Below are 20,951 nucleotides of genomic sequence, written 5' to 3' on the forward strand. Positions count from 1 at the left end.
GAAAACTGGTTGGGAATGGTACGCATGAAAAATTGAGCATATTGTTTTTTGCAAATATTACCTTTGAATATTTTTTGGTTAAATATTTGACAAAATGGGTATACAATGTAAAAACACACAAAAAAGTATAAATGATTTTATTACACAGATCTTGCGCCTATCTTTTGTAGCTATAGTGGTGACAAAGAAAAGAAGAACCTGAGATTCCCAACTCTGAGTAGAGCAGCACAGAAAAATGCAGCCCTGCAAAGAGACATTTTCAAAATCTCACTTCCAGTTCACAACCAATATCTTTGCAAAAGGTTAAAACTAAGAAAATAACAGTCATGTTAGTTCAGGTTGTTTCAGGACTCTGAAAAAAATTCCTAAAGGTCTTCTTAAAGTTAACTTGGAAGACAAAGCCAGGATGAGCAATGAAATAAAATGGAATACACTTTTTTTTTCTTTTTTTTTTACAAAACAGTTTCAGGTTAGCAAGATTTTGCCATCAACTGGAACATTTCATTGTTTTGCAGAAGTATATATTTATGTCTCAAGTTGTACTCCTGATGATGCTATTCTTAATGAATATAACCCAATCTGTGATGAACGCCTCTTCTCCTAATGATGGCTTCAGAACACTTTAAGCAATCACTGTCCTTGAAAATGAAAGCAACAGTTGCAGTTACCTTGAGAATACAGGGTCTGGTCTACCACCTGTCCCCTTCTCTTTCTTGCCATCCTTCCCTGGGTTGGTAGGAAGATGGGGGGCTGTATAATTCCCTCCCTAGGGTATTACTTCCTGTGGGGTGGCTGAGGTTCAACAGCATCAGGGACTCCAAAAGGGAGGAGAAAACCTCTCTCAGCAATGCATCTGTCTACAGGGTACTAAACAGAAATCATGATTATCTGGGTTAAAGTTCTTTTGGCTCTAATGCTAAGCCACTAACTAGTGTAAATGAGATGGTAGAGGCAGAAGGCAATGTTTAATTTGCTTAAGAGGGAAATATAAAACAAACCTTGATTTTAAGTACTTCAGCTTATAAAACTTCCTACCAACAGGGTGCGGTGGATCACACCTGTAATCTCAGCAGTTTGGGAGGCCAAGGAGGGTGGATTACCTGAGGTCAGGAGTTCCAGACCAGCCTGGCCAACAGGGGGAAACCCCGTCTCTACTAAAAATACAAAAATTAGCTGGGCGTGGTAGTGCACACCTGTAATCCCAGCTACTCAGGGGGCTGAGACAGGAGAATTGCTTGAACTCTGGAGGTGAAGGTTGCAGTGAGCCAAGATTGTGCCACTGCACTCCAGCCTGGGTGACAGAATGAGACACTGTCTTAAAACAAACAAACAAACAACTTCCTACCAAAGTTCTAATGATAAATAAACTTATACAGGATTAATAATACAAATAAGCAATACAAATATGTGGCAGGCTGACAATACTTGGAAAGCCTGTTTTTTCAGTAAATGTAGTTTACAATGGTGGCAGGTAAAAATGAACCCTAAACCTAGATGCAGAGTACTGAGCCTTTGAACTCAGTGATGATACTTGAGTGATAACGGTCAAATCAGTTCACTGGGTGGATTTCCATTTATTTATTTGCAAATTGGCAATAACAATACTTGCCCTAACCTCTCCCAGTATTGTTGTGGCAATCAAACAAATACAAAAGTTTATTGCTGTACAAATGTAATAATTGACTACCATAATCAGTAATTACAAATATGTGTTGAAATTCATATAAATCTTATGTGAGTTTATGTGTTTTAAAAATAATGTCCGACATGAATTAAATGGTGTTTATGTGCCAAGTACTGTTCTAAAGGTTTTATAAACATCATCTTACTTAATCCCCCAAACAATTATTTCAGGTAGATGGTACAAATAGCCTTACTTTATAGGTTAGCAAACAGGGATTAAATAACTTGATCAAAGTCATACAGTTGGTAGATAACAAAGCAGTGATTGAATCTAAGTCAGCTGGAGTCTAGAGATCAAGTTCTTAAACATATAGTGTATTCTTAAGAGAGACACATATGGCACATTGCCATCTTTCTCTCCATCCATCCATCCATCCATCGATCCATCCATCCATCCGTCCATCCATCCATCCATCCATCCTCAGCTGATCAGACCACTGTTAATATCTTTTGATTTATGGTCTGACTTCTTTATATCTTTTCTAATTTTTATTAAAGCCTGAGGCTTTTGATAACTTTTTGTTTGTTTGTTTGTTTTGAGGCAGAGTGTTGCTCTGTCGCCCAGGCTGGAGTGTAGTGGCACAATCTTGGCTCACGGCAACCTCTGCCTCCCAGGTTCAAGTAATTCTGATGCCTCAGACTCCCAAGTATCTGGAATTACAGGTGCCTACCACCATGCCCAGCTAATTTTTGTATTTTCAGTAGAGATGGGGTTGTGCCATGTTGGCCAGGCTGGTCTTGAACTCCTGACTTCAGGAGATCCACCTGCCTCAGCCTCCCAAAGTACTGGAATTATAGGCATGAGCCACCGCACCTGGCCTTGATTACTTTTACCCTCAAAATATAATAAAAATTTATAATTTAAAACAAAAAGGAGGATGGCTGCCTAAATGAGCAAAAACACTGAGTCTGACTTTGAAACGTATATTGTGCCTATTTACTCCCCAAGACAAGATTAGTTTGCAATTCTGTACCTTGTAGATGATCCTAAAGGCTTTAGAGACAATCCAGTGTCTATAGTATCCCCTGCCCCTGATACACACATACACACATATTCACATATATAGGGACATGATTCTGAGGGCCAGATTCTTAAAATATTTAAGTTCTCTTAAGGGACGGACAGAATGAACAGGTGACACCTATTGTCTAATCATAAGTTTTTTTATAACTCCTGTGATTCACTGATAATCAGGTTGATAAGCATAGATATAGCAATAACCAAGTGAGATGATGAGCTGAAAATGCTCCAAAACATATGAGAATGTAAAGTATTATCCTCATTCATATATATTATAAATCAGTAAATAATGAACAAACATTTTTGGTAGAGCATTCATGCTCATGCAATTGGTTTTGAGAGTCATTGCTGAAAAGGGAATTCTACTTCTATACCTGAGCCATATGCAAGTTACTTGTTGGTCATCCTCTTCCAAGATGAGGGCTATTTGTTGATCCAGAGGCTAATATAATTTTAAATTTAAACCTATCCTAAAAAAGGTTTATCTCACTGACTATCCAGATATAAACCATGTATAATTGAGGTCATTTCAACTGTTGAGACTATTATAATCTAGTTAGTAGACAGGACATCGATTTTGTTCATGGTCAATTCTTTTGTATAACAACACTTCAATATATTTCTTAGGCAGGCATGCATGCCAGTTGGAGAGGAATAAGGATACACACAAACAAAAATAAATTAAAAAAAATTAAATACCCTTTCTCTTTACATTAGAATCCAAACAGAAGCATAATTTGGTTCAGATACTGATGTTTAGGGGAATGCACATATACACAAATATGTGTGTTCACACTGAACTCTCACTGTCCAGGCTCTTGTTGAAGCAGCCCAGCAAATGAATCAACCATTTGCAGTGAACTGAGAGCTGTCTGCATTACAAATACCAAACTACTGCCAAACAACCTTCTTGCCTATGGTGGAAGGGATATGGGGGATTACATCATATTTAAAATATTTTAAGGATCTTAAGTCAATATTTTGCTGTAATAATAAGCAACCAAGTAATGACTTGAGCTGTGCTCATATTTTTCATGGTCCCTCCCTCTCAGCTCTTCTACTGATATTCTCAGCACTCCATCCATCCCCCTTAGGCAGAGTCCTTGGATATACACTAGGGTACAAGGAAAGAAGAGAATGACAGAATGGAAAGGGACATCACCAGGTTTGCACTGTGATCACTACCCCATGCATCTACATCCCTGTTGCAATGCTGAGGTTCAAATTTGTCAGCAGAACCAAGGCAGGACAATCACTCCTGCCATTCTACTTAAATTGCAAGCAATGTGGTTTATTGGAAAATGTCCAGGTCTGGAGTCTGTCCTGAGTCTTCACCCAGTCACTCACTAGCTGTGCACCTCTGGCAAGTTGCTCAACTTTCCTGAGTCTGCTTTCTTATCAGTATAATAGTGTGTGGGGGGGTGTAATGGTGAGGGACTATGGCTTTTCCAGCAGGCATCTGACACCTCCTAGCGCTGTCAAAGCAAGGGGCTTTTGGATGGAGAGTGGTCAGATCAGTTTGCGTAAAATATCTGGTCAGAGACGGTCTGGTCACTGAAATGTGGAGGCAGCCTTAAAGATTTTCTGGAAAGGAACTTAAACTATCTTTCTAAGGAGAAAACATAGGAATTTTGCAGAAAAGCCTGAGAAGAGAGGTTGAGAGGCCTTCAAAGAGAAAGGAAAACTGCCTAAGAAGTTACTGTCAAAGATCTAAAGGACATGAAACCTGCTTAACTGAGAAATTGCTGAAGGATAGAAACAACCTCTTGGCCCTGAAAAGTAAACTGCCACTGTGGAGAGAGGGAGAATGAAAATAAAGGGAGCTGACATGCGAGCCACTTGAAGGTCTCTTTGAGACAGATACATTAACCTCCACTACGGGGGCTGAGCCAGGTGCTCTTTCATGGAGCAAAGGAACTCTAGCTTGAACATACAGCAAAATAAGTATCAGTGCAGAATGCAATCCACCAATTCACTCTGGAAGTCAGTCTGGAATCAGACGAATTCACTCCCCAAAATTGTTCAGAAAAAATGTGAGATTTTCTTTTTTTTTTTTTTTTAAGGACATAAAACAACCAAAGACACAAACCAAATATCAACATCCCTTCAGTCATGTTTTACTTAGATGACCATCAGTAACTATGCATGCAATTATTAATAAGATACATGCACAAAACAGTATGACAAAAATCAGCACATTCAAATAAAAACAGACTCTGCAATTTCAAAGAAAGGACTAATTGGCTTTAAAATGAACTACAATCAGAGTAGATTGTATTTTAAATTCACATAAAAGAGGCATCCTATGCTAATAAAATAGTGGAAATCATTTTACTCACCTCTCTTCCCTGAGGGTTTCCAAGAATTTGGAAGCATTGCAGAGTAGAACAATTGCCATAGTGTTACAAAACATTTTTAAACAAGGTCATCATAATAGTCCTATATTTCAGTATATAGTATAGTGATATTTATGAATAATGATTATCTCTATTTAATAAAGTCAACTGTATTTTGTGGGTAAATAATATATACATTTTAATTGTGTTTGGATACATTATACTTTGATGAGCATTTTAGTGATTGCACAAAGTATAATTAACATTTAATTTTTAGTTTTTGTAAAATATTTGAGAATATTAGATATACCTGCTTTGCTGAAATATACACTGCAATTGAATATTCAATTATTAATAGATTTTTTAATTCAAAAAATCCTAATACTCTGATAATAATGCCTTTTAACAAAAGACAAAGACAAAACATACATATATTTTATCGCATAATCACTTTCATTGTAACATAGCTGTGGTACCAGCCTAGAAAAGAACCTCCTGGGAATTCATTTCAAATTATTGAAGCAGCTGTTTCTTCAGTTTAAAATAAAATATCCATAACAAGTTCACACATGACAGATGTAAGCTAAAAACTAGATTCCACAGTGTGAGCTAAAAGCAGATGTTTTGAATGATCATATTTATAACCAGATATCGTATTTATAACCAGATACAATAAATCTTAGTTACCTATAGTAAGGATTCATGAATACTCTTTTCTATGAATTGGCTTCAAATGCAGTTCCTGTGGTTTCTTAGATTTTTTAGAACTAGGCTTCATTAAATACAAAAATTCTGTAAACTCATATGTATTTGGTCCTTTTTATTCTTGCTCATTTCATGTGCTTCCTCAAGAATAAAAGCACTGTCAGGGCACTGACATTTATTATATTTATTTAATGTTACACATTCTCCCCACCCAACTCAAAGTCAGAAAACTCTTTCATTTTTGTTAATAAACTCATGGCTATTAGAAAGAGTGAGAATTTAAGTCTCAGAATAAGCAGTTTGCCTGGTGAAAAGCCACTCCAGATCTTTAGTGAATGTTAAGATGTAATTAGAACTTTAAAAAATTATAAACAATCCAGGTTTGATGAAAAATTAATTTTAAAAAGTGAGAAGTTTGATATTAAGAATGAAAGCCTAGAGTTATCAACCATACAATTATGAATGTCTTCTACTAAATTTTTGTTTTATAGTGTATCACAAAATTTCCCCTTTCACGTTAACTTACATTTCTAAACCAAAGCAATCATGGCATAGGGGGAAAAGCACGTGATGCAGCACTGTAAGACAGGTTTGTGTTCTATCTTTGACTCTTACCAGTTACGCATTCGGACTGAAGGCAATGCAGGTTGATTAATTACAGGACTTTTCTGTAGCCCTTGCTGTTAACTAACTGCATTCAATGTTAACTAACTGCTCTCAATGAAAGGCAGGCAAACTATTTATGGAATTATGAGAGAAATAGAGTGAGATTTCTTTCCTTTGATGCTGCAGTCTTGCTATTACCAATGAGACAGCAAATACAGAACCACAAAAAAAAAAAAAGGAAAAAAAAAAAAAAAAGCAAAGCCCAGTGGAAATTACCCCCTGGTTTGGGAAATAAAAATCTCTTCCTGCAGAGTAGCTCTGAAAATTGCCTTAGGGTCATTGTAAGTCCTCTTGTGGTCATTAACTTCCCCCCTTCTTCAATAACTGACAAGCTAAGTTCTCATGGCACAGATCCCATCAGTGTTTGTTGTCAGGGATAAACATGAAATCATACACACACACAATTGTTTTGTAATATATAGGAGTTAGGTTTTTAGAAAATTCACATACGTTTTCATATGTGAATGTGCAATGGGATTTACAATGATGCAGTGAAACACTGCTTATCATTGGTGCTTATTCATTAAATATTCAGATATGTTTCAAGACTATGGGCAGGCCACTTATTCAGTGTAGCCACCACCATGGCGAAGCCTTACATATAGCTTTATACTACAGTGAAAACAGGTCATCACCTCTGCGTGATGCTCTTCATTCTGCTGTAAGACTTCTATGCAGAGCTCTGCCAGATGAAGAATCTCTTCCAGCTTTCTAGCAGGAGATGCTTGGTTCATGGTCTCTATATGAAAAAAAATCATAATCATGTTACCTTGAAAATAAAAAGCCAAACATCTTTGAAGACGTAATGATGAGACTAGAATGTGGAAATAGAATAAGAAATAAGAAATACAAGAAATACAAATGAATACATTATTTAGGAAAAAAAAAAGACAGTTCACCAGATTGCAGAAAATATTTCACCCACAAAGCAATGACAGGGAACTGCAAGTGCTTTGCCATTTAATATATTAGAACAGGTGCATCAGCACATTAGATGCTCAACTTCTGCAACAAACAAGTTATAACTCTCCTCAAGGTCAGCAACACAAAGAGAGCAGATACCACAGTCTTTTCTTTCTCTCTGTATTGTATTATCAGTACAATACCATTCTCACCAGATGAGTCAGTCCTGGCATTAGCAAAACCCATGCTTTTTTGTTGCTATTTAAACTCCCAGCCTGAAATGTCTATAGTTCATGTTGATCTTAAATTCAAGAAGTACAAAGTCACCTAAAACAACTCTGACAGCTGGCAACTGACTGATTTCCTCCCTATTTCCCAGCCACCATCCCACTCCGCCTTTCCAACTGAGGGGGTTGTTGGGGAGGAAGGCAGAAGTGTTCTTTGAAGCTGAAGGTTCTTTCAGCAGTAAGCTGAACTGGTATAAAAAGGGGAGACCACAATAAGATTAAATGTAGTTACCTGAAATTCTGCTACAGAGAAGGCAAAGTAGTTATTTTCTAATATTCAGCAAGCTGGCAGAAATTAAAGAGGCCCTGTGTAATGAAACTGTTTCAAAACAATGTAAAGATCAGTTCCCAATAAGGACATTAAAGATAAATGTTGTCTGGGATTCATAGGCTCTTTCTCTTTGCCCAGTAAGGAGACTGTGAGGAAAGAAAATCAAATTTTCAGTAAAAGAGATTCTTCTGGGGAACATAAAGGCCATTTTTTTTTTCCCTGCAACAGTTTTCCCTTGATTTACTTCTTCCTAAAACTTCAGGATTAAATTTGGAGGAGACACTTTCAGTTGCTCTGTTCTAACGTATTCTCAAGGGATGTAAAATGATGCAGTGAAACACTGCTTATGATCGGTGCTTATTCATTAAATATTCATTATACATTCAATGTAGCTCTGACACAGTGCAATGTACTGATGTGGGTTCACATCCCTCAACCCTTAAGCCATATATACTTCCTACTATATTCCCCTACAGAATGGAAAGCCATTGCTCCTCTGTGACAAGGTTAGAAAATTACAACAATTCTTTAAAAATATCAGTGTGAAACACCCAATAGTCAAGTGTGCCTACAATGCTGTTGGCTGTAGGAAGTAGGAGGCAGTATGAGACATACTTCCAATCTCAACTCAGAATCAGAAAATCACTACTGAAAAGATCCGTAGACATGAATGATCAAACGTTTCATCTGTTTCATGAACATTTCAACATCCTCAAACAAGCGTGAAGTCAAGGAGGCTCATGACTTTGCATGACAACCTACTTTATTTGGGGCCACTCTAGTTGTTCTAGTTTTGTCAGGAAGAGAAGGCCCCTAGGAAAAGTTTGGAAGCAACAGGAGGCAAACCTATTGGTGATGCAGGAAATATGAGGGAAGACTGCTGAAAGCAGGTCTAGGGGAGACATCAGGGGAAGGTAAGCCTGAAGCATGGTTTTAAAGAAATAATAAATGACCTGGGGAAGAGGAGGAGGGATTTTTAGAGAAGAAATATTGTATGACACAGATGGGGTGCATTTTGGAGGAAGGTGATAATAACAACTGTTGGAAATGTTACAGCTTCAGGCGGGTGGATCACCTGAGGTCAGGAATTCGAAACCAGTCTGGCCAACATGGTGAAACCCCATTTCTACTAAAAATACAAAAATTAGCTGGGCACAGTAGTGGGTGCCTGTAATCCCAGCAACTCAGGAGGCTGAGGCAGGAGAATCGCTTGAACCCAGGGAGGCGGAGGTTGCAGTGAGCCAACATGGCACCATTGCACTCCAGTCTGGGTGACAGAGGGAGACTCTGTCTCAAAAAAAAAAAAAAAAAGAAACATTACATTTTCTTGAGAGCCAAGTATGTGTCAGGCACAAGCCAAGGCACTTCTCACATGTTAGCACACAAATTTTCCTAGCAGCTTTGCTTTTTATTCATGTAACTCATAGATAAGGAAACATGCTCAAAGAGATAAATGCAACAGCTAAAAAGCAGTGGTGAGACTTGAACATGTGGGCTCTTGTACTTGCCTGGCTGAAGTAAGAATGTGCTAAGAATGATGGGTGATTACGGCCGACTTTAAGTAAAATAATAAGTAGATGAGATGACTATATCCTACGAATAACCAGGGGCAAATGTTTATTAGCAGGGCCTCAGAATAAATTAATTTTAGGAAAAATGCATTTGGTGGCTGTGTCCAACAAGGATTGGTGAAGGTGTGTGACATGGATCCTGAGGGTCTGGTTTAGTAGAATAGTGAACTATGGAAAGATGATACCAGGAATAGAAAAGAAGGGAAAGATGCATAGACACTCCAAAGGAATAATTTGTGAGACATTGTTGAATGGCTAGAATTTGCAGGCCAGAGAGGATTATGACTCTGATGTTTAGAGACCTTATGGCTCAGAGAATGATGATGCACGGTTGATGAAGTTAGGCAATGGGTCTTCAGTGCACCATCCCATATATTTTAGCACTAAGTACATTGCCACATAAGTGTGATTTAAAATAAGTTAAATATTCTAAAGTAAACAAAAAAATTGTGCATTGTAAAATCTGCAAACATGCGGAGTTAGGCTATCTGAATCTTTGGCTGACAAACTGCTACTCTGCTTCAAGGTTCTACTTTAATGCTACTTAAAATTGGACCTTCTCAGAGTTCTGGGGCTGAATGAGTTGCTCCTCTCTTTGAGCTCCCCGACTACAGGCTCATGAGTCTGTTGCTAAACTGTACTAGATCAAAGTCAGAAACTGAGTCTCATTCATACAGTTATCTTGTGCAGGCTTTGGACTATGGCAGGTATTTAATGAATGTTTACTGAGAATGCAGCAGAATAATTATGGGAAGAAAAGAATGTTAAAAAAATTCAATCAATACCCCAAATTTTTAACTTTGCATGGGATTGCAAAGAGCTCATCTGTATCTAACACATCGAGGGTGGATAAGAATGCATGCTCACGATAAGATGAAGCTGTAGTCTGAGAACACTTCTCAAATAACTGATAAGTGTTTAGTTCTGAAATTCTTAAAGAAAAAGTCTTCAGAAACAAAATCTTTGTCAAAAAATGTCTTCAAAATAACTTTTAAGCCTCAACAGCATATCACTTATCTTTCTTAATTTCTCCATTTTTAGATGAAGAGTATTAAGTTTGAGAGTCAGAGGGTTTTTGAACCCCTTAAATTATGTACTAATTTTTGTGTGTAGAAGCATTTTTGGGGTGAGGGAGAAAGACCACATCTTTCATCAGATTCTCAAAGTTGTCTATAAACCAAACAGATGCTAAGAAGCACGGAACCAGATAATTTCTAAAATTCCTTCTAGCTGAGGCAATCTATACCTCCCATAAATGTTGCACTTTAATATTGCATTATTTCAATGTACTCATATATGTGTATAACATGTTTTTCATAAAGAAAGAGAAAGGAAATAAAATTTATTTATGTATCAAAGATTAGGAATTTATTTCTCCTACACACTTTAGTGCTAGGGACTAGCACTATTTGAATCTTTGCCTAACTCTGCATGTTTGCACATTTTACAATGCACAATATTGTTTCAGTTTAGACTATTTAACTTATTTTAAATCACTAAAGTATACAGAAAAAAATAAATCCTACATACTCTTCTGAATCCTCACAAGCATTCTGCAAATTAGATAATCATGATCCTCCATTTCCAGTCTTGGAGAGGTTACAGGTGTCTGAGGTTATACAGTTTGTTGTTGGTTGAGATGACATTAAAATCTTACCTCTGATGTCATACAGACAGAAATAATATTACTACGATGACTTGAATACTTTTTCATATTCAACTTTCTGAATAAAAATCACATACAAATGCCCCCACTCCACATCCTTAGACACAAGTATGCAATAATAGAAAAAAATCACAGAACCAACCTCAGAACTTATTATGTGTGCATCTTTCAAAATCAGCTATTACATGTGACACTATCTTAAATACAAACTCTGAAAGTACCCTGTGTCCTAGTGAAATTTAAAAACATTCTAAAACATTTATTCTTCCTAGATTAAGTTTATTGAGAGGATCAAAATTTTGTACTTGAACATAATAGCTACTCTAACACTTTAAACAGACAGCATTTTTATCAAGTACACTGTGTATCCCATCTCTGGTTTCACCCATTTGGCTATGGCCAAGAAGTTTAATGCATTCTATAGTCATAACTCTATTAGATAACAAGGTTATCAATAGCTCCATTAAAAAGCCAAACATTGGGAATATTTGAGAATTCCTCCTTAAAATGTTTTTTTCACTCATTTTGTAACATTTCCAAAGCATTACAGATGGCTCTACATCCTTCAAGCTTCACACCAAATTGTTGATTGTTGTAATACATTTCAAATAGTGACATTTAAAACAAATATGCCAAAAGTAGCAAGGTTTCCTGATGAATTTCAATGCATTGTTCTTGGCTATGATTTTTCTTCGCTCTGGAACATTTTTGGTTTTCTGTAACACTCCTTGGTTCATTGAAATAATTCATTTTTAATTATACCACCTTACATTTAAGAAAAGATCCTACTGTGGAAGGGGAGTGGGGATGGAAAGATGTAAAAAGACAGCTTGACTGTTTGCTTTGGTAGAGTTTCATTCTACTCCATGGCTTCAGAAAGGGGCATACTCCTGGCACACTGGACTGGTCTGCCTCCCTTGCTGCTATTCCCTGTCAAAGTCCCTAGTGGTGGATGCACAGTGATGCTCATGGTGAAGCTTATACCAGGATATGGTAGAAGCACATCCTTCTTACTGGGAAGAAGACCAGTAAGATACCTTCCTTTGTATCCATATATGGTATGTAGTAATTTGTCATGCTTTGACCTTAACTTCAGAAAAATTTTAATTGATGAATAAAAAAATGTATTTGCTAATAACCCTACATGATGATTTAGTATATGTATATATTATGTAACAATTGTCACAAATTAATTTTGATAAGAGAGATTTTAAATGTTCTCACCTCTACTCACCATGATCTTAACTTTTAATGAGCTGATTGTATCTGTACTTTCAGCTAAACAATAAATAGTGTTGAAGATGGTGTTAGATGAAAGGACTATAGAAATAATCCCATCCCAATGCTGCCCTATCTTCTTCCCTCCTTTGCATCTAGGCCATGATGATCAGCTAGGGAGCACGAAAAAATAATTCTTGTGTATGCATTCATTTCTTCTTTGGTTTTTAAACTCCCCAGATTCCATGGCCCTGAATTTGATTTAACAAACATTTTATTCCATGTAAGGTACTTCGCTGGCTACTGAGGGGATACAATGATTAAAAAGATACTATTCTTGCCTTCAAATAATTTATATATATATATACACACATATATACATATATATATATATCTTTCTAACCAGATTATAAGGTAAAATATGACAACCTATAATCCATTTTTGGTCAACGTAAAGAAGATCTGTTATAAAGTCTGTAAAGAGAGCAAATTAAATGTAAGCAGTATGCAGGAACAGGGTTATTAGCTTGCAAGAAATAGGATCAAAGATGCATCGGTAAGAAGGCTTTAAATTGCTATGTATATCATATGGAGTTTTTCAGAATGAAATTATTGTGTTGGGTGTATATTCGAGTTTAGAAAGCTAGCAACAGTCCAAAGTGGAAGTTTTCCACCTCTTCCCCCTCCCATTCAGAGAAAAGCAATCACTCACTCTTCTGCTTCTTCCCTCTCCAGCTAATGACTATAAATCAGATGGACGATGAGAAAGTCCTGATGTTCAGGAGATAGCTGAGGTGAGAAACACAAAAATCTTAATAAGGGACTGTAGGGATAACTTCAGAAAATCAGAAAAGAAGTGTGGAAAAAGGGAGAAAATGGGAAAATCTCCACTATCTAGTGGAACAAGGGAAAGGAATAGTTTGGCAAGAGTAGAGATATGAGCACGTGGAAGCAGTCACCTGGGGCGCTCTCTGAGGCCCAAGCACTGAGGCTTTACCTTGAGAGCTTGTAAAGAACAAGGACACTACGCCAAAGGCACAGCATCTAATTTCTTCTACCTGGAACCCCAAATGTCAGTCAGTAACAAGGACTGTCAGCCTCCTCTCTTGTGGACTGCTTGCTGGCAAAACTTATCCACCATTAGGCCCAGGTGAAGATATGGTGGAGGGCATCCCTCCTTTTCCTTCTCCCCACTAAAGGAGATAGTGATTGATCCCCTAGCTGTTCCCCCTGCAGAAATATAAAGAGACATTACATTAAACACTCTCACACACATATACACAATGCTATGGGCACATAAATTGTTCTAATTACAGAGATCAGAAAATATCTTAGGTAACTCATCAATGTTAGATGCCTCCTGTTCATTTATAAACCATAATCCCCTGGCCTGCCACGGTGGCTCATGCCTGTAATCCCAGCACTTTGGGAGGCTGAGGCGGGCAGATCACCTGATGTCAGGAGTTTGAGGCCAGCCTGGCAAACACGGTGAAACCCCGTCTCTATTTAAAAAAAAAAAAATTAGCCTGGCGTGGTGGCAAGGGCCTGTAATTCCAGTCACTTGGGAGGCTGAGGCAGGAGAATTGCTTGAACCTGGGAGGCAATGGTTGCAGTGAGCTGAGATTGTGCCACTGCACCCCAGCCTGGGCAACAGAGTGAGACTCTGTCTCAAAATAAACAAACAAACAAACAAACAAACAAACCATAAGTCTCTTTAGTCCACCTTAGCTAGCCAGGGAATTTCTACTGGATCCCCAGTCTATTCTAATTTGAATCTTAACTCTCATAACAACGTCCTTCCTCTTTGCATAGTCCAGACTGATGACTCAGTTGGAAAGTCTAAGTTTTTTTCTAGACTTTCTGACCCATTCTCCAGCTCTGGCCACAGCAACCTATCTTAAGTTACATGGTGCCAAAGTCTAGGACAAGTAGGCTCCAGGAGGTCAATCCTGGCCAGATCTCAGTACTTTCTTATTCCAAGATAGCAGGGTGGGAAATTAGGTATACTTCTTTACCCATTAAAAAAATAATAATTAAAAAAACCCCATTCCTGTTCCTGCCACCTGTCTGCCAGTTTTCAGAACTTGTGGCAAGGTGCACCTAAGGAACTTTTGGACTCAGTACCCTAGAGGAGATAGTATATAACTTGGTAAGAAGACTGCCTCAAAATCTGGGGGTGAGGTGGTTCCCAAAACTCAACTTACTTTTTCAGTTCTTTAGGGTCAACTGGCCTATAATTGCTCCACCATCTGTGACATTGCTAAGATCTGGCACTGTCAACTAATGAAAGAAAATGAGGAATGTTTGACTCTCTCCTGGTTTATCTGACTGCAACCCAAATGATATTATGGTTCCACAAGTGTTGGACTATGTACTGCTTTCATCAATGAATGGAGTACCTTCAGTATAGATCTCCATTTCTCAGGTTCAGCATGCATCAGAATCACCTGGAGGACTTGCTAAAACACAAATTGCTTGGCATCACTCCAAGTTTCTGACTCAGTAGGTCTTGGATGAGGCCCAAGAATTTGCATTTCTATCAAGTTTCCAGGTGATGCTCATGATGCTGGTGCAGGGAATGCACTTCGAGAACTACCAGTGGTTATGAAAAACAAAGTTAAAAACAAAGGTGACCTATGTAAACTTCGATTATTTCCTCCTTTCCCTGAAATCAAGCTACACCTTTATATAAACCTCATTTCAGGTAAAAGGTGACTTTTTCTGCAGAATCTGAACTGACTGTCAGATAGGATAGTGTCCACATTTGGGCAATCCTATATATAAATGAAAATAATTAATCCAGGATAGTATAGCCTCCTGATAGGTATTTAAAATCCACACAAATACTAATGCCACATTTGTTTGTAAACAATAGGTGTGTGGCCTCCTAATTCCATGGCTTCCTTTGGGACCAATCCATTTAATAACCCTGCCATTTAAAGTAAGAGCAGCAGTTAATATTTCCCTGGAATTAACCATGCTAATAATATAGAGATTTGGAATAACTGTTCTGTGATCACAGTCACATTAACTACTTTGCCCAGATTATCTTTCACATCGGTAAATTCATTGTGAGCCAATGGCCAGCTGTTGAACAAAGGAGAATTGGCCACTAGAGTATATAGGCCAATGACAGCTGGGCTGAATCCAAGCTGCAGTCCCCGTAAGCCAACAGTAAGTGCTGACCCATGAATGGTGAGCTATAAAATGTCAGATACATGTGAGGTAAAAGTCAATGACTCTGTGAGACTATTTTGGGGTGGAATATCGAGGCATAATCTCCTCTAAAGATCTTAACGTAAGAGATGATAGTGATGGAATTACAGAGAATAGATTACTAGAACCCACAAGCAAAAATTAATATTTGGTTCATCATTTGTCACAAGCTTGTATTCTTACATGATTTATAACAGGCGGGAAACACATTCACCCCAATTTGAGTTTTATGAAAGTTGTCTTTTCATTGAGACCTTGGGTCTCCCAAAGTTTATGAAGTAAGCAAAGCTAAGGTCTCACAGGGATGAATATGTCTACTGTATTGCTGGCTGCAAAGACTATGAAGGTTTGACGGAGAAGAAAGTTTTCTATGCTGTCTACTTAGTTTGCTCTACTTAGTTTGCTCTGGATAGCTCTGGATATAACTATGTTATAGGATTTTAACAATAGCATAAAATTTTTCCAGTGGTAATTTTGCCAGCTAATTGTGTAATAGCTTTTTTTAAAAAACTATTTTTTTGGACAGGGTCTTGCTCTGTCACCCAGGCTGCGGTGCAGTGGCGTGATCATGTCTCACTGCAGCCTCGAACTCCCAGGCCCAAGCAGTCCTCCCACTTCAGCCTCCTAAGTAGCTGGAGGAGTGCACCACCACGCACAACTAATTAAATTTCTTTTTATACAGAGGGGGTCTCACTTTGTTTCCCAGGCTCATCTTGAATTCCTGAGCTCAAGTGATTCATCTGTATCAGCCTCCCAAAGTGTTGGGATTACATTCATAACCCACTGTACTCAGCCATACGTTTTTTAAAAGATTGATCTTGGCTGGGTGCCATGACTCACGCCTGTAATCCCTGCATGTTGGGAGGCCGAGGTGGGTGGACTGTTTGAGTTCAGGAGTTCGAGACCAGCCTAGGCAATGTGGTGAAACCTTATCTCTACCAGAAATAATAATAAAAAAATATCCAGGCATGGTAGTGCATGCCTGCGGTCCCAGCTACTCAGGAGGCTGAGGGCGGAGGATTGTTTGAGCCCACCTGGGAGGCGGAGGCTGCAGTGAGCCATGATTGCACCAGTGCACTCCAGCCTGGGTGACAGAGTGAGACCCTGTCTCAAAAAAGACTGTTCTTTAGTCATGTCATATACACAATATACGTGTATATACACACATACACATTCAACAGCTGAAACTGATGAATAGTCCCCTCCCCGGTGTGTTGTTCTTTATACACACATTGTATACATTTTTTTCTAAATGTTATTCAAATTCAGAAACTGAAAATCAAATACTGAATAACGTAAAGTCTACAGCATCTTTAATAGCATGCCTATTCCTTCCTGTTTTTTAATTGTACTTACTTAATACATACTTTCCATGTCATTTGTTTTATTCATAAAAGGAGCACAAACATGCCTCCACTCTCACTTCCTGCCTGACCCTTGCTTTAACTCTTTTTTCCATACTCAAGGAGAATGTTTGCTTGTGAACAATGGGGATACAGGCAAGGCAGGGCACAGCAAGGCATGAAGATGAAGATGATCTGTTCAGTGGGCAATGGCAGGGGACAGGGACTCCGGAGGCTTGCCAGCTGCAAGGCAAGCTGAAGGAGAAGGAAAGAGAAGATATTTGGAGGCAGTAACCACAATATGAAATATAACATTTGAAAATATTTGCAGCCTTGAGTGATGAGAAATGAGTCAAAAAAATCTCGATGTCTATATGTATGTCTTTGTTTCCTTTGATACATAATCAAGGTCTTCCAGGGCATGCTAAGATTTAGAGAAAGTCTCCCAATTGGCAAGTGTAAAAGACCAGGTTTACAGAGTAGGGTTGGGCTTAGTGCCACCTTGAATATTTCTACAGCTCCAACATCACAAATTTGCCAATCACTGGGAATGTGTGTGCATGCATTGATGCCTCATCGATATTTTAAAGGGCTCCTCTTTGAGATTAAAATATTAATGTGTGTGTGTCTTTTAAAAAGCTTCAATTAGGCCTTCTAATTTATTGCTTGAAACTATATGGTCATTTAGCTATGGCCTACAAGTAATGAACCCTTCTTAATTTGCCAAACTAATTCATCTGTGCAGTCTTTGGGTACTTACAAACCCTGTTGATAAATAAAGAGGTAGAAACCTGTCAGTTTGCATCACTCTAGTTTTGTACAATTGGAAAAGACTTTTTCATACATGTAACCTACTCAGATTAACAAGGTGCCATGAGAGCCATGCTGCTATGTCTCTTGGTGTACCTGTTGGCACCTGTTAGTAAGTAAATGAGAGGTCACCAGTTAGTTGCTTTCAAATTCAGTCTTTGGAGATTGACAAATTCTATAAAATTGCTTGCAAAAGGAAGAAGCCTTGTTATTTCAAGACTGCATTTATCTGTGAATTCCATTCTATATAAAAGTAAAAAACAACAAGTACATGACACACTGTCAAGTGAGCTGAGCAAACTGACATCCTTCTTGAGACCTTTTAGAAAACAGGTGTTGAACACTTGTAATGAGATTTCCATGCATCTTCAGAGGAAGGAGGAAAGATTCTAACAAGAGCTGTTCAGAGTGTTACAGATCATGGCCAAGGAAATAATTCTGAGTAAGGAACAAACTGAAGAAGACATTACATAAATGCTCTGTTTGTCTGTGTGTGTGTGTGTTTTAACTTTTTTTCTTTTCTTTTCTTTTTTTAGAGACACATATCCACCAGACAGAAGTATTTTGAAGTATATAATTTTTCCAGATCCTGGGGAATCTGGGATATATTTAATTAACTATTTCTGATCCGTTATCTAAGTGTTTTATTTATTTCTATGTAGAAAATGAACTAAAATGGGGGCACGCTATGTTTTACAAGAAAGTTAAAACAATTTTGTTTTAATTCAGATGTTAGACAAACTTGGAAAATCATCTAAGAAGTGAAAAAGTGAAAATAACCATTGGTGATAATTTACAATAAAGAGAAACACTAAATTTATAGTGGTATTTTCTTCATTGCATTTAGACCTATAATCTCTCTGGAGACCAAGTTTCTATTAGAGAGGAATTGAGTTCATCTGTATCCATTAAATAAGCCCATCTTTCAAATAACACCTCCCAAACAGTGTGTCCTTTAACCACTGATTTGTCTCCCATCTTCGCTATAGATGAAGTGTATCAGGCTCTCATTTATACATGGATCTGACCCTATGCTTCTATTCTGTCTGCTGGATCATGGGCTTTGGTAATGGCTTTGTAATTTGTCTTATATAATACTTTTTTATAAGTTGATTTAGTTATTCAGTATACTTTATTTAAATGTTAAGGTAGCCGGGCGCAGTGGCTCAAACCTGTAATCCCAGCACTTTGGGAGGCCGAGGTGGGCGGATCACGAGGTTAGGAGATTGAGACCATCTTGGCTAACACGGTGAAACCCCGTCTCTACTAAAAATACAAAAAATTAGCCAGGTGTGGTGGCGGGCGCCTGTAGTCCCAGCTACTTGGGAGGCTGAGGCAGAAGAATGGCATGAACCCGGGAGGCGGAGCTTACAGTGAGCTGAGATCGCACCACTGCACTCCAGCCTGGGCGACAGAGTGAGACTCCGTCTCAAAAATAAAATAAAATAAAATAAATGTTAAGGTCAATTTATCGAGTTCTTTAAAAAACTGGAATTTTGATAGATACTGCAATGAATTTATAGATTAATTTGGGGGCAGAATTTATATCTTATATTATTAAGTTGTCCCTCCTAGGTCATGGAATATAGCTCTATCTCTATCTAGATTACTTTCTATGACTTGTGAGTTTCAAAATTTTCTTCATAGAGGTCTACAAAGTTTTGCATGTTTTTGTCAAAGCTAATTCCTGGATACCTTACAGTTTGGTTGTTACTGTGAAAGTTACCTCATTTTTGTTAATATCTTTTAGCTAGTTGATCAATGGAGTGGAGCAGTGTTTCTCAGTGTGGGGCCCATGGACGACTGGGAAGACCACCTAAAACCTTTCAGGGATCTGCAAGATCAAAATTACTTTCATAAATAATACTAAATACTTTTGCCTGTTATATCCTGTTGACATTTACACTAATGGTACAAAAGCAATAGTACGTAGAAATCACTGTTGCCTTAGCATGAATCAAAGCTGTGGTTGCAAATTGTAATTGTCATTGTATTCTTTTTTTTTTTTTTTTTTTTTGAGACGGAGTCTGGCTCTGCCGCCCAGGCTGGAGTGCAGTGACCGGATCTCAGCTCACTGCAAGCTCCGCCTCCCGGGTTCACGCCATTCTCCTGCCTCAGCCTCCTGAGTAGCTGGGACTACAGGCGCCCGCCACCTCGCCTGGCTAATTTTTTGTATTTTTTAGTAGAGACGGGGTTTCACCGTGTCAGCCAGGATGGTCTCGATCTCCTGACCTCATGATCCGCCCGTCTCGGCCTCCCAAAGTGCTGGGATTACAGGCTTGAGCCACCGCGCCCGGCCTGTCATTGTATTCTTTAACACCATGCTCTCAAGTAAAAGAAAAAGCCAGTATCATATAAAGCTGTACTTGATGAAACAGTAAAAGTATTACTCTGATTAAACCTCTGCCCTTGAGTGTATGTATATATATGTATGTGTGTGTGTGTGTGTGTGTGTGTGTGTGTATTTTTTGTTTGAGATGGAGTTTTGCTCTTGTTGCCCAGGCTGGAGTACAGTGGTGCGATCATGGCTCACTGCAACCTCTGCCTCCCAGATTCAAGTGATACTCCTGCTTCAGCCTCCCGAGTAGCTGGGACTACAGCTATGCACCACCATGCCTGGCTAAGTTTGTATTTTTTTAGTAGAGACAGGGTTTCTCCATGTTGGTCAGGCCTTGAATTCCTGACCTCGGGTGACCCACCCACCTCGGCCTCCCAAAGTGCTGGGATTACAGGCGTGAGCCACTGCGCCTGGCAGAGTATACATTTTTAAATAGTATGAGTGACAAAATGGGAAGTTTGCCTAAAGCACTTTTGCATATTGAAGTACAAAGAATGACTGTCTCAAGGAAAAGCATTTGTGTGACCATTTGCATGCAGGGCTAAACTGACTGCTTCCCTCTCTCCTCCCCCCTACTTACAGAATCATTTTTGGTTGAAAAGAGTACTGACAACCTACAGTTATTCAGAGTTGGATATTTGGCAGACATTTTCTGAAAAAAAAAAATGAATAAGGTAAACATGTCACTTTAAGAAAAACAACCAGTGTTTGTTACCACAATGCTATTATTAGAGTCTTCAAGGAAAATGAGAATTTTAGAAAACTTGTATCTGTTATAAACTTGATAGCTTCTCCATACTTTAAGATGTTTCTGATGAGAAGGGTGATATTAAAAGTGGTGATATTTTTGATAGTATATAATACTTGCTAATATAGGGATAACTCAGAAAACCAATATTTTCCAAATAATATATGAA

General features: G+C 38.3%; 1 protein-coding gene across 16 annotated transcripts in view; it reads right to left on the bottom strand.

The window, feature by feature from the left end:
* CADPS2 (calcium dependent secretion activator 2) overlaps positions 1-20,951 on the bottom strand; it is a 576,693-nt gene that overhangs the window by 90,546 nt on the left and 465,196 nt on the right. For 9 of the 16 annotated variants that reach the window (XM_025379667.1, XM_025379663.1, XM_025379668.1 and 6 more), the window contains 2 exons: positions 7,047-7,150; positions 5,044-5,052 (listed from right to left, as the gene is read on the bottom strand). In XM_025379667.1, coding sequence (XP_025235452.1) covers positions 5,044-5,052; positions 7,047-7,150 — 113 coding nt within the window. The remainder of the gene's footprint in view (positions 1-5,043; positions 5,053-7,046; positions 7,151-20,951) is intronic. The other 7 variants (XM_025379676.1, XM_025379666.1, XM_025379678.1 and 4 more) reach the window with 1 other exon arrangement.

This window comes from Theropithecus gelada, chromosome 3 (genome assembly GCF_003255815.1).
Source record: "Theropithecus gelada isolate Dixy chromosome 3, Tgel_1.0, whole genome shotgun sequence".
In the NCBI taxonomy this organism is placed as follows: Eukaryota; Metazoa; Chordata; class Mammalia; order Primates; family Cercopithecidae; genus Theropithecus; species Theropithecus gelada.